Source organism: Salmo salar, chromosome 14 (assembly GCF_965601325.2).
Source record: "Salmo salar chromosome 14, fSalSal1, whole genome shotgun sequence".
NCBI lineage: Eukaryota > Metazoa > Chordata > Actinopteri > Salmoniformes > Salmonidae > Salmo > Salmo salar.
Window position 1 is genome coordinate 54426524 of NC_138304.1, and position 12294 is coordinate 54438817.

At 43.7% G+C, this 12294-nt stretch overlaps 1 protein-coding gene across 2 annotated transcripts in view; it reads left to right on the forward strand.

Moving 5' to 3' along the window:
* The window catches only part of usp33 (ubiquitin specific peptidase 33), a 61863-nt gene that overhangs the window by 41275 nt on the left and 8294 nt on the right, over positions 1 to 12294 (forward strand). For both annotated transcript variants that reach the window (XM_082961044.1, XM_082961045.1), the window contains exons 14-20: positions 388 to 492; positions 611 to 656; positions 759 to 939; positions 2356 to 2482; positions 5008 to 5177; positions 5336 to 5417; positions 5884 to 5992. In XM_082961044.1, coding sequence (XP_082817170.1) covers positions 388 to 492; positions 611 to 656; positions 759 to 939; positions 2356 to 2482; positions 5008 to 5177; positions 5336 to 5417; positions 5884 to 5992 — 820 coding nt within the window. The remainder of the gene's footprint in view (positions 1 to 387; positions 493 to 610; positions 657 to 758; positions 940 to 2355; positions 2483 to 5007; positions 5178 to 5335; positions 5418 to 5883; positions 5993 to 12294) is intronic.

Sequence of the window (12294 nt, forward strand, 5' to 3'; positions counted from 1 at the left end):
CCACCCCTCCTGTCTTCAGCGCTAGCGAGCTGATAGAAGACAGGTAAATTACCAGCCCTGACGCTAGGGATGAAGAAAAGCAGAGCGCTGGCTTTTACAAGTTGAACTTGCCGAAAAGCGTTTGACATTAGCGCCGCCTTAACGCCAGCCGAAACTGGAGCCCAGAGTGTGTAGTATAGGGGTCGACGTATGGGGGTCGACGTATAGGGGTCATAGCTCATAGGGGTCAACTGTTTTACCTGAGCACGTGACTCGACCAGAAGAATACCGATCGATATTCCTTGGTTAAAGCCGATTTAAAACACATTGTTAGTAAGTTCTGTCAGTGAGTTGTGTTAAGTCTATTCTGTTCATGGTTAAACTGTGATTTATGTCCTTGTGTTGCAGCTGGTTCTGGGGTCCTGTTGTGACGCTACAGGACTGTCTGGCTGCCTTCTTTGCCCGGGACGAGCTGAAAGGAGACAACATGTACAGCTGTGAGAAATGCAAGAAGTGAGTACCTCACAACTCTGACTTTTTAAAAAGGAGATTTTAAATTATGTTAGGTGACGGAAGTGAAACTTCTACATGAATAAAGACTGTGTGTGCTTTTTTAAAAAAATTCTCCTAGATTACGGAACGGAGTGAAATTCTGTAAAGTTCAGAGTGTACCAGAGGTGAGTGCTCCACGGGGTCAAAAAAAGCCAACAAGTTATGTCACAACTACTACTAAACCAGGCAGCACAGTTGAATATATAATGATTTGTCATCTCCTCCAGATCCTGTGCATCCACCTGAAGCGGTTTAGACACGAACTGATGTTCTCCACTAAGATCGGGACTCACGTCTCCTTCCCATTGGAGGGCCTGGACCTGCAGCCCTTCCTGGCCAAGGATAGCTCCGCCCACACCACCTCCTACGACCTGCTGTCCGTCATCTGTCACCATGGCACCGCCAGCAGTGAGTGTTCCATCCGGGCCACTGGCCAAGCCCCCTCTACGATGGGAGGATGCTAGAGCTTTCAGATAGGAATGTAGGATAGATATGGTAATGATGTAGAATAATAATGTGCAGGATAGATGGGGTAATGGGGTAGGATAGATGGGGTAATGGGGTAGGATAGATGGGGTAATGGGGTAGGATAGGGTAATGGGGTAGGATAGATGGGGTAATGGGGTAGGATAGATGGGGTAATGGGGTAGGATAGATGGGGTAATGGGGTAGGATAGATGGGGTAATGGGGTAGGATAGATGGGGTAATGGGGTAGGATAGATGGGGTAATGGGGTAGGATAGATGGGGTAGGATAGATGGGGTAATGGGGTAGGATAGATGGGGTAATGGGGTAGGATAGATGGGGTAGGATAGATGGGGTAATGGGGCAGGATAGATGGGATAATGGGGAAATGGGGCAGGATAGATGGGGCAATGGGGCAGGATAGATGGGGTAATGGGGTAGGATAGATGTGTAGGATAGATGTGCAGGATAGATAGGGTAATGGTGCAGGATAGATGGGCAGGATAGATGGGGTAATGGTGCAGGATAGATGGGCAGGATAGATGGGGTAATGGTGCAGGATAGATGGGGTAATGGGGTAGGATAGATGTGTAGGGTAATGGTGTAGGATAGATGTGTAGGATAGATAGGGTAATGGTGTAGGATAGATAGGGTAATGGTGTAGGATAGATGTGCAGGATAGATAGGGTAATGTGTAAAAAAGGTAATTAAAAAAATGTATCACTCTCTGCATTGTTGGGAAGGGTCTGTAAGTAAGCATATCACTGTTAGTGATTTACCTGTTTACAAAGAATGTTGCAAAGCACATTTTTATTTGATTTGCTTTTTACCTTCCCCAACCAACTCTCTGGCTACTTCCCAATTATCTCTCCTTCCTCCCTAAGTGTGCACTTGTTCACTTTCCTTTCACTGATTTGAAAGGAAATGATTGTTATAAGAAATATGGTGGAAACACCCACTAGTGACAAGCTCATGCCTCCACCAATCCAAATGCTTTAAGATTCTGTGGGAAGTAGTGAATGAAAGGAGATATTTTTGGGACACTCCAGGAACATTAATGTGTAGTAGTACGTTCCCTACTCTTCAATGAACTAAACTTTCAACCCCAGGTGGTCACTACATAGCCTACTGTAGGAATGACCTGTTCTCCTTCCCCCAGGTGGTCACTACATAGCCTACTGTAGGAATGACCTGTTCTCCTTCCCCCAGGTGGTCACTACATAGCCTACTGTAGGAATGACCTGTTCTCCTTCTCCCAGGTGGTCACTACATAGCCTACTGTAGGAATGACCTGTTCTCCTTCCCCCAGGTGGTCACTACATAGCCTACTGTAGGAATGACCTGTTCTCCTTCCCCCAGGTGGTCACTACATAGCCTACTGTAGGAATGACCTGAACAACCTCTGGTATGAGTTTGACGACCAGAGCGTCACCGAGGTGTCAGAATCCTGCGTCCAGAATGCTGAGGCCTACGTACTGTTCTACAAGTAAGATAAAAAACATAGAATAACATTGTCATTTATAGGCAAAACCATAATTACATTTGTCATTTATAGGCAAAACCATAGAATTACATTTGTCATTTATAGGCAAAACCATAGAATTACATTTGTCATTTATAAGCAAAACCATAGAATTACATAGTAATTTAATAGGATCTCTGTGCACAAAGCAACACAGCACAACCACCAACCCAAGAGGGAATCTATGACGTAATGATGCCCTGTGGGGTGACTTCCTGTTTACAGACATCAACAACATTCTAACCTGCCAAGATTTGACCCCTCCCTTGAAGCAGTGTTACAGATTATAATTTACACTAAATCCTCCTTTGAAGCAGTGTTACAGATTATAATTTACACTAAATCCTCCCTTGAAGCAGTGTTACATATTATAATTTACACTAAATCCTCCCTTGAGGCAGTGTTACAGATTATAATTTACACTAAATCCTCCCTTGAGGCAGTGTTACAGATTATAATTTACACTGAACAAAAATATAACTGCAACATTTTAAAAGATTTTACTTAAATTACAGTTAATATAAGGAAATCGAGCCCTAATCTATGAATTATACATGACTTGGAATACAGTCATCTGTTGGTCACAGGTACCTTAGAAAAGGTGATATTTTAGATTCTGAACTAAATGTTAAATCACACATTAGGAATGTGACCAAAATAGCTTTCAACCACCTGAGGAACATTTGCCAAGGTGTGGCCGTTTCTCTCTCTCTCGAGCTGATACAGAGAGACTCATCCATGCTTTTATTACAAGCAGGCTTGACTACTGTAACGCTCTCCTGTCTGGTCTACACAAGAGAGCCATTGGTCAACTGCAAAACATACAGAATGCTGCAGGGTACTGACCAAGACCAGACGGAGAACACATTACACCGGTTTTAAGGTCTCTGCACTGGCTGCCTGTCAGTTTTAGAATTAATTTTAAGGTTCTTCCGTTGGTTTTTAAATCAATCCACGACTGTGCACCTCAATACATGTCAGACATGTTTTTAAGTTATGTAACCAGTAGATTTACGTCATTTAGTGGGTAGGTCCTCTGGCACTGGCATTTTAACTATCCCAAAGCCTAGGACCAAGTGGCATGGAGAGACAGCCTTTAGTTATTATGCCCCCAGCCTCTGGAATAGCCTGCCAGAGAACCTGAGGGGGACCAATAGGCATGGAAAAGGATCCTTTAGTTACTATGCCCCCAGCTTTTAGTTACTATGCCCCCAGCCTTTAGTTACTATGCCCCCAGCCTTTAGTTACTATGCCCCCAGCCTTTAGTTACTATGCCCCCAGCCTTTAGTTACTATGACCCCAGCCTTTAGTTACTATGACCCCAGCCTTTAGTTACTATGACCCCAGCCTCTGGAATAGCCTGCCAGAGAACCTGAGGGGGACCAAGAGGCATGGAGAGGCAGCCTTTAGTTATTATGCCCCCAGCCTCTGGAACAGCCTGCCAGAGAACCTGAGGGGGACTGAAACTGTGGACATATTTAAAATAGATCTTCAAACACATATTTTTAGCTTTACTTTTCCTCAGGGTTTTTTTAGTAATTAATTAATTCTTTCGTTTTTTTTTATCAGTTTGTCTAGTAAATATTTCAGATTTTATTTGTTTTATTTATTTTTTCTTGTAAAGCACATTGCGTTGCAGTCCATGTCTGAAATATGCTGTATAAATAAAGCTTGATTTGATGGCGGTGGATGAATGACACGACAATGGGGCCTCAGGATCTCGTCACGGTGTCTCTCTGTGCATTTTTTTAATTGCCATCGATAAAATGCAATTGTGTTTGTCTGTAGCTTATTCCTGCCCCATACCATAACCCCACCGTGGGGCACTCTGTTCACAACATTAACGTCAGTAAACCGTTCGCCCACACCACGCTACACACACTGTCTGCCTGGTACAGTTGAAACCGGGCTTCATCTGTGAAGGGCACACTTCTCCAACGTGCCAGTGGCCATCAAAGGTGAGCATTTGCCCACTGAAGTTGGACGTACTACCAAATTATGTAAAATGACGTAGGAGGTGGCTTATGGTAGAGAAATTAACATTAAACTCCCTGGCAACAGCTTTGGTGGAGATTTATGCAGTCAACATGCCAATTGCACGCTCCCTCAACTTGACACATCTGTGGCATTGTGTTGCGTGACAAAACTGCACATTTTAGTGGCCTTTTATTGTCCCCAGCACAAGGTGCACCTGTGTAATGATCATGCTGTTTGATATGCCACACCTGTCTTAGTAAAAGAGAAATGCTCACTAACAGAGGATATAAACTAATTTGTGCACAAAATTAGAGAGAAATAAGCTTTTTGTGCGTATGAAACATTTCTGGGATCTTTTATTTCAGCTCATGAAACATGAGACCAACACTTTACATGTTACGTTTATATTTTTGTTCAATATAATTGTTTCCTGTAAGAAAGGAAGTTGCCATCCTGTGATACAGACCCTGATTAGTGCCAATCTTAGCGTTAATGATTGTGTTCCGTTCCAGGAAGAGCAACGAGGAGGCGCAGAAGGAGAGGAGGAGGGTGACGGGTCTACTGAACGTGACGGAGCCCAGTCTGCTACAGTTCTACGTCTCCAGACAGTGGCTCAACAAGTTCAAGACCTTCGCTGAGCCTGGGCCTATCTCCAACGACAACTTTCTCTGTTCACACGGAGGTGTGGAGATCGTTCAATCTGTCAATCAATCAATCGATCGATGGCTTGTACTAGTCCGAGTCATTTCATCAATAGAAGATGAGAGAAATGGAAGTGTTATTGACTAAATGAAGCTCATAATGACGTGTTTATAGTGTTTTTAAATGTTGTGTTATCAGGTGTGCCGCCTGCCAAAGCAGCGTTTATTGATGATCTGGTAGTGATGCTGCCTCAGAACGTGTGGGACCACCTCTACAGCAGGTAGATATTCTAATGAAGAGATAATGTCTTAAAGCAGGTAGATATTCTAATGAAGAGATAATGTCCTAACCTCTACAGCAGGTAGATATTCTAATGAAGAGATAATGCTCTAACCTCTACAGCAGGTAGATATTCTAATGAGATAATGTCTTAAAGCAGGTAGATATTCTAATGAAGAGATAATGCTCTAACCTCCTACAGCAGGTAGATATTCTAATGAAGAGATAATGTCCTAACCTCTATAGCAGGTAGATATTCTCATGAAGAGATAATGTCTTAAAGCAGGTAGATATTCTAATGAAGAGAGAATGTCTTAAAGCAGGTAGATATTCTAATGAAGAGATAATGCTCTAACCGCTACAACAGGTAAAAACCCATTAGAGATGCAGTATATAATTACGCCCAAGAGGCTGAAGTCTGTGGTCACTGGTCAGGTGTGTTAGTAAGCTGTGATTGGTCTGTTCAGGTATGGAGGCGGGCCTGCTGTCAACCACCTGTATGTGTGTCACACGTGCCAGACGGAGATTGAGAAGCTGGAGAAGAGACGCAGGACTGAGTTGGACATGTTTGTTCGGGTAAGGAGTAATACGGTGGGAATGACCTCTAGCCTACAGTTGAAGTCGGAAGTTTACATACATTTAGTTTGGAGTCATTAAAACTCACTTTTCAACAACTCCACAGATTTCTTGTTATCAAACTATAGTTTTGGAAAGTCGGTTAGGACATCTACTTTGTGCATGACACAAGTAATTTTTCCAACAATTGTTTACAGACAAGATTATTTCACTTATAATTCACTGTATCACAATTCCAGTGGGTCAGAAGTTTACATACTAAGTTGACTGTGCCTTTAAACAGCTTGGAAAATTCCAGAAAATGTCATGGCTTTAGAAGCTTCTGATAGGCTAATTGACATCATTTGAGTCAATTGGAGGTGTACCTGTGGATGTATTTCAAGGCCTGCCTTCAAAATCAGTGCCTCTTTGCTTGACGTCATGGGAAAATCTAAAGAAATCAGCCAAGATCTCAGAAAAAAAACTGAGTTTAAATGTATTTGGCTAAAGGTGTATGTAAACTTCCGACTTCAACTGTATGTTTGCAGTTTAAAAATCCAATAACTTTAAATCAATGGAGAACGGTGCACAAATTCCGATTAAACTTCCCTGCTTATTCCCTCCCTCCTGATTCCTGGAATATTCCAACCAGGAATTCTGGAATATTCCAACCAGGATTTCTGGAATATTCCAACCAGGATTTCTGGAAAACCTGGTAATTTTGGGAAAGTTAACAGAAGTTTTCAACCCTAGTGGGGAATCAGAAGGCAGCTTGTGTGTGAAGAGAGATTCTCTGGTGTAGTTAGTTAACCAGTAGATAAGCTGACTGATGGTGACTGTGCTGTAGCCCTAGAAATAGAATGGCTAGAATGGCATCCCCATTCAAGTCAATGAGGTCGTAATTCTATTTGATTGGCAGTAGCCCTCTGCCCAAGCAGGAGACGAGGGGCTGAGACAGAGACAGACAGTGGGTCATCATTAATGTATGGAGACAGATAGACCGGGTGTCAGCAACTATCACCCGTACTATAGACCCACTGACTACAGCTAAACCACCCGTACTATAGACCCACTGACTACAGCTAAACCACCCGTACTATAGACCCACTGACTACAGCTAAACCACCCGTACTATAGACCCACTGACTACAGCTAAACCACCCGTACTATAGACCCACTGACTACAGCTAAACCACCCGTACTATAGACCCACTGATTACAGCTAAACCACCCGTACTATAGACCCACTGATTACAGCTAAACCACCCGTACTATAGACCCACTGTCTGATTACAGCTAAACCACCCGTACTATAGACAGGAGATCTGGGTTGCCTACTACTTACTTAAACTGTATACTGTGTACTAATTTTACTATGTACTGTTAAGTATGCAATTTGCCATGGACGAAGTGTTCAAGACTTCTTCGGAAACAAAACGAGCTCAGATTGGGGAAAAATTGTTACGTCGGTGATCTTTAGGTCGGAGAAGTTGGAGCTCAAGTCAGGGTTTCCAAAACTTTTTCACTCAGGCCCCCCTTCCAGCACTGGGGAACACTCTGGCCCCCCCCCCCCCCCTTCCGGCACTGGGGAACACTCTGCCCCCCCCCCCCCCCCCCTTCCGGCACTGGGAACACGCTGCCCCCCCCCCTTCCGGCACTGGGGAACACTCTGGCCCCCCCCCCCCCCCCTTCCGGCACTGGGGAACACTCTGCCCCCCCCCCCCCCCCCCTTCCGGCACTGGGGAACACTCTGGCCCCCCCCCTTCCGGCACTGGGGAACACACACAAAGACTCCGATTCCCCAGGCGCTCTCTTTTGATGACTTCTGTAACCGTAAAAGCCTTGGTTTCATGCATGTTAACATTAGAAGCCTACTCCCTAAGTTTGTTTTACTCACTGCTTTAGCACATTCTGCCAACCCGGATGTCTTAGCCGTGTCTGAATCCTGGCTTAGGAAAACCACCAAAAACCCTGAAATCGCCATCCCCTACTAAAACAATGCCACTTTATATAATGTTTTCATAACCCACATTACTCATCTCATATGTATATACTGTACTCTATACCATCTACTGCATCTTGCCATCCTGATGTAATGTATCACTGGCCACTTTAAACAATGCCACTTTATATAATGTTTTCATAACCTACATTACTCATCTCATATGTGTATATACTGTACTCTATACCATCTACTGCATCTTGCCATCTTGATGTAATGTATCACTAGCCACTTTAATAATGGACAAATTGATGTAACAAATGTATCACTCGTCACTTTAAACAATGCCACTTTATATAATCTTTACCTACCCTACATTGCTCATCTCATATGTATATACTGTACTCCATACCATCTATTACATCTTGCCTATGCCGTTCAGCCATCAATCATTTAAATATTTGTATGTACATATTCGTATTCATTCCTTTACACTTGTGTGTACAAGGTAGTTGTTGTGGAATTGGTAGATTACTTGTTAGATATTACTGCACGTTCTGGGACACTGTAAAGTCCATGGAGAATAAGAGCACCTCCTCCCAGCTGCCAATAAGCATGTCTCTACAGCTGGCCATGCTTTCCACCTGGCTACCCCTACCCTGGTCAACAGCCCTGCACCTCCCACAGCAACTTGCCCAAACCTCCCCCATTTCTCCTTCACCCAAATCCAGATAGCTGATGTTCTGAAAGAGCTGCAAAATCTGGACCCCCCCCTACAAATCATCTGGACCCTCTCTTTCTAAAATTATCTGCCGAAATTATTGCAACCCCTATTACTAGCCTGTTTAACCTCTCTTTCGTATTGTCTGAATTTCCCATGGATTGGAAAGCTGCCGCGGTCATCCCCCTCTTCAAAGGGGGAGACACTCTAGACCCAAACTGTTACAGACCTATATCTATTCTACCCTGCCTTTCTAAGGTCTTTGAAAGCCAAGTTAACAAACAAATTACCGACCATTTCGAATCCCACCGTACCTTCTCTGCTATACAGTCTGGTTTCCGAGCTGGTCATGGGAGCACTTCAGCCACGCCCAAGGTCCTAAACGATATCATAACCGCTATCAATAAGAGACATTACTGTGCAGCCATATTCATCGACCTGGCAAAGGCTTTCGACTCTGTGTCGAACTGCTTTGGTTTATCTTGGCCAGGTCGCAGTTGCAAATGAGAACTTGTTCTCAACTAGCCTACCTGGTTAAATAAAGGACTTGTTCTCAACTAGCCACCTGGTTAAATAAAGGACTTGTTCTCAACTAGCCTACCTGGTTAAATAAAGGTGAAATGAAATCAAATAAAAAAAGATCCTGAAAGACATAAGATGAAGTACAACATTAACCAAAACATGAGCAAAGTAGATTTGTGAACTTTCTGTAGCTAGACTCCCACATATTTGATCAAATGAAAACTAGCGTTTCTATTGGACAGGAAATGAAAACGCTGGTATTCGTTGCAAAACATCATTTTGTGACTGTTTGGAGTAGCGATTAAACCCTTATGTGTAATGACGCTAGCTAGCATTCTTAAGCTAACGTTAAATAGGAAGTCAACAGCAATTAACCATGTAAGCTAACATTTTTGTCGGAACACTTATAACTTCTAATCCTGCTTAAGGCACGGCATGCAGTTGCCTGCAAATCTGTTTTCAAAGATGTACGATGAAAATAGTCGTGATCGTTTTTAAAGACAGCGACTTACATTTGAACACCATCGCAGGATCTTCGCCATCTTCCAAGTTGTTTACTTGGGAGGGTGTCAACAATAGCTGGTGCGACATCTCTAATATTAAAGAAGTCTGTAGGTTCTGCTCGCCTGTGGTAGAATACCTCCATGATAAGCTGTAGAACGTACTATTTACCAAGAGATTTTCATCTACACTGTATTTACAAAAGTATGTGGATACCCCTTCAAATTAGTGGATTTTGCTATTTCAGCCACACCTGTTGCTGGCTGAGCTGCCCCGATCAACTGTAGGCTCCTTAGTTCCAGTGATGGGATAACTTAACGCTACGGCATACAATGACATTCTAGACCATTCTATGCTTCCAACTTTGTGGCCCCAGTTACGGAAAGGCCTAACCTGTTTCGGCATGAAAATGCCCCCGTGCACAAAGCGAGGTCCATACAGAAATGGTTTGTTTTAGATCGGTGTGGAAGAACTTGACTGGCCTGCACAGAGCCCTGACCTCAACCCCATTGAACACTTTTGGGATGAATTGGAACGCCAACTACGAGCCAGGCCCTAATCGCCCAACATCAGTGTCCGACCTCACTAATGCTATTGTGGCTGAACGGAAGCAAGTCCCCGTAGCAATGTTCCAACATCTAGTGGAAAGCCTTCCCAGAAGGCTGCTGAACAAGGCTGCTGAACAGCGAATCAAATGGCTTCCTGGACTACCATTGACCTTTTTTCCCCCCACTAACTCTCTTGCACTGACTCTGCGCGCACACACACACACACACACACACACACACACACACACACACACACACAGTATACTGCTGTTACTGTCTATCCTGTTGTCTAGTCACTTTACCCCTACCTACAGTATACTGCTGTTACTGTCTATTATCTATCCTTTACCCCTACCTACAGTATACTGCTGTTACTGTCTATTATCTATCCTTTACCCCTACCTACAGTGTACTGCTGTTACTGTCTATTATCTATCCTTTACCTATATGTACAGTACATAGCTACCTCAGTTACCTTGTACCCCTGCACATCGACCTGGTAATGGTACTCCCTGTATTTAGCCATGTTATTTTCTACTCCCTGTATATACAGTCATGGCCAAGGATTTTGAGAATGACTCAAATATAAATTTTCACAAAGTCTGCTGCCTCAGTTTGTATGATGGCAATTTGCATATACTCCAGAATGTTATGAAGCGTGATCAGATGAATTGCAATTAATTGCAAAGTCCCTCTTTGCCATGCAAATGAACTGAATCCAAAAAAACATTTCCACTGCATTTCAGCCCAGCCACAAAAGGACCAGCTGACATCATGTCAGTGATTCTTTCGTTAACACAGGTGTGAGTGTTGACGAGGACAAGGCTGGAGATCACTCTGTCATGCTGATTGAGTTCGAATACCAGACTGGAAGCTTCAAAAAGAGGGTGGTGCTTGGAATCATTGTTCTTCCTCTGTAAACCATGGTTACCTGCAAGGAAACACGTGCCGTCATCATTGCTTTGCACAAAAAGGGCTTCACAGGCAAGAATATTGCTGCCAGTAAGATTGCACCTAAATCAACCACTTATCGGATCATCAAGAACTTCAAGGAGAGCGGTTCAATTGTTGTGAAGAAGGCTTCAGGGCCCCCAAGAAAGTCCAACAAGCGCCAGGACCGTCTCCTAAAGTTGATTCAGCTGCGGGATCGGGGCACCACCAGTACAGAGCTTGCTCAGGAATGGCAGCAGGCAGGTGTGAGTGCATCTGCACGCCCGGTGAGGCGAAGACTTTTGGAGATGGCCTGGTGTCAAGAAGGGCAGCAAAGAAGCCACTTCTCTCCAGGAAAAACATCAGGGACAGACTGATATTCTGCAAAAGGTACAGGGATTGGACTGCTGAGGACAGGGGTAAAGTCATTTTCTCTGAATCCCCTTTCCGATTGTTTGGGGCATCCGGAAAAAAGCTTGTCCGGAGAAGACAAGGTGAGCGCTACCATCAGTCCTGTGTCATGCCAACAGTAAAGCATCCTGAGACCATGTGTGGAGTTGCTTCTCAGCCAAGGGAGTGGCTTCACTCACAATTTTGCCTAAGAACACAGACATGTATAAAGAATGGTACCAACACATCCTCCGAGAGCAACTTCTCCCAACCATCCAGGAACAGTTTGGTGACGAACAATGCCTTTTCCAGCATGATGGAGCACCTTGCCATAAGGCAAAAGTGGTAACTAAGTGGCTCGGGGAACAAAACATCAATATTTTGGGTCCATGGCCAGGAAACTCCCCAGACCTTAATCCCATTGAGAACTTGTGATCAATCCTCAAGAGGCGGGTGGACAAACAAAAACCCACAAATTCTGACAAACTCCAAGCATTGATTATGCAAGAATGTGCTGCCATCAGTCAGGATGTGGCCCAGAAGTTAATTGACAGCATGCCAGGGCGGATTGCAGAGGTCTTGAAAAAGAAGGTTCAACACTGCAAATATTGAATTGTTTAATTGCATCTTTCACTTTCAGCATTTTAATCAATTTCTTCATTTCCTACATTTATCATTTACACACATGTTTCTGTTGACTTAATTTAATAAAATAATTGTAGAGGAATAGTTATGTTCAACAGAATAATTATTCTCCTCTGACTGTGCA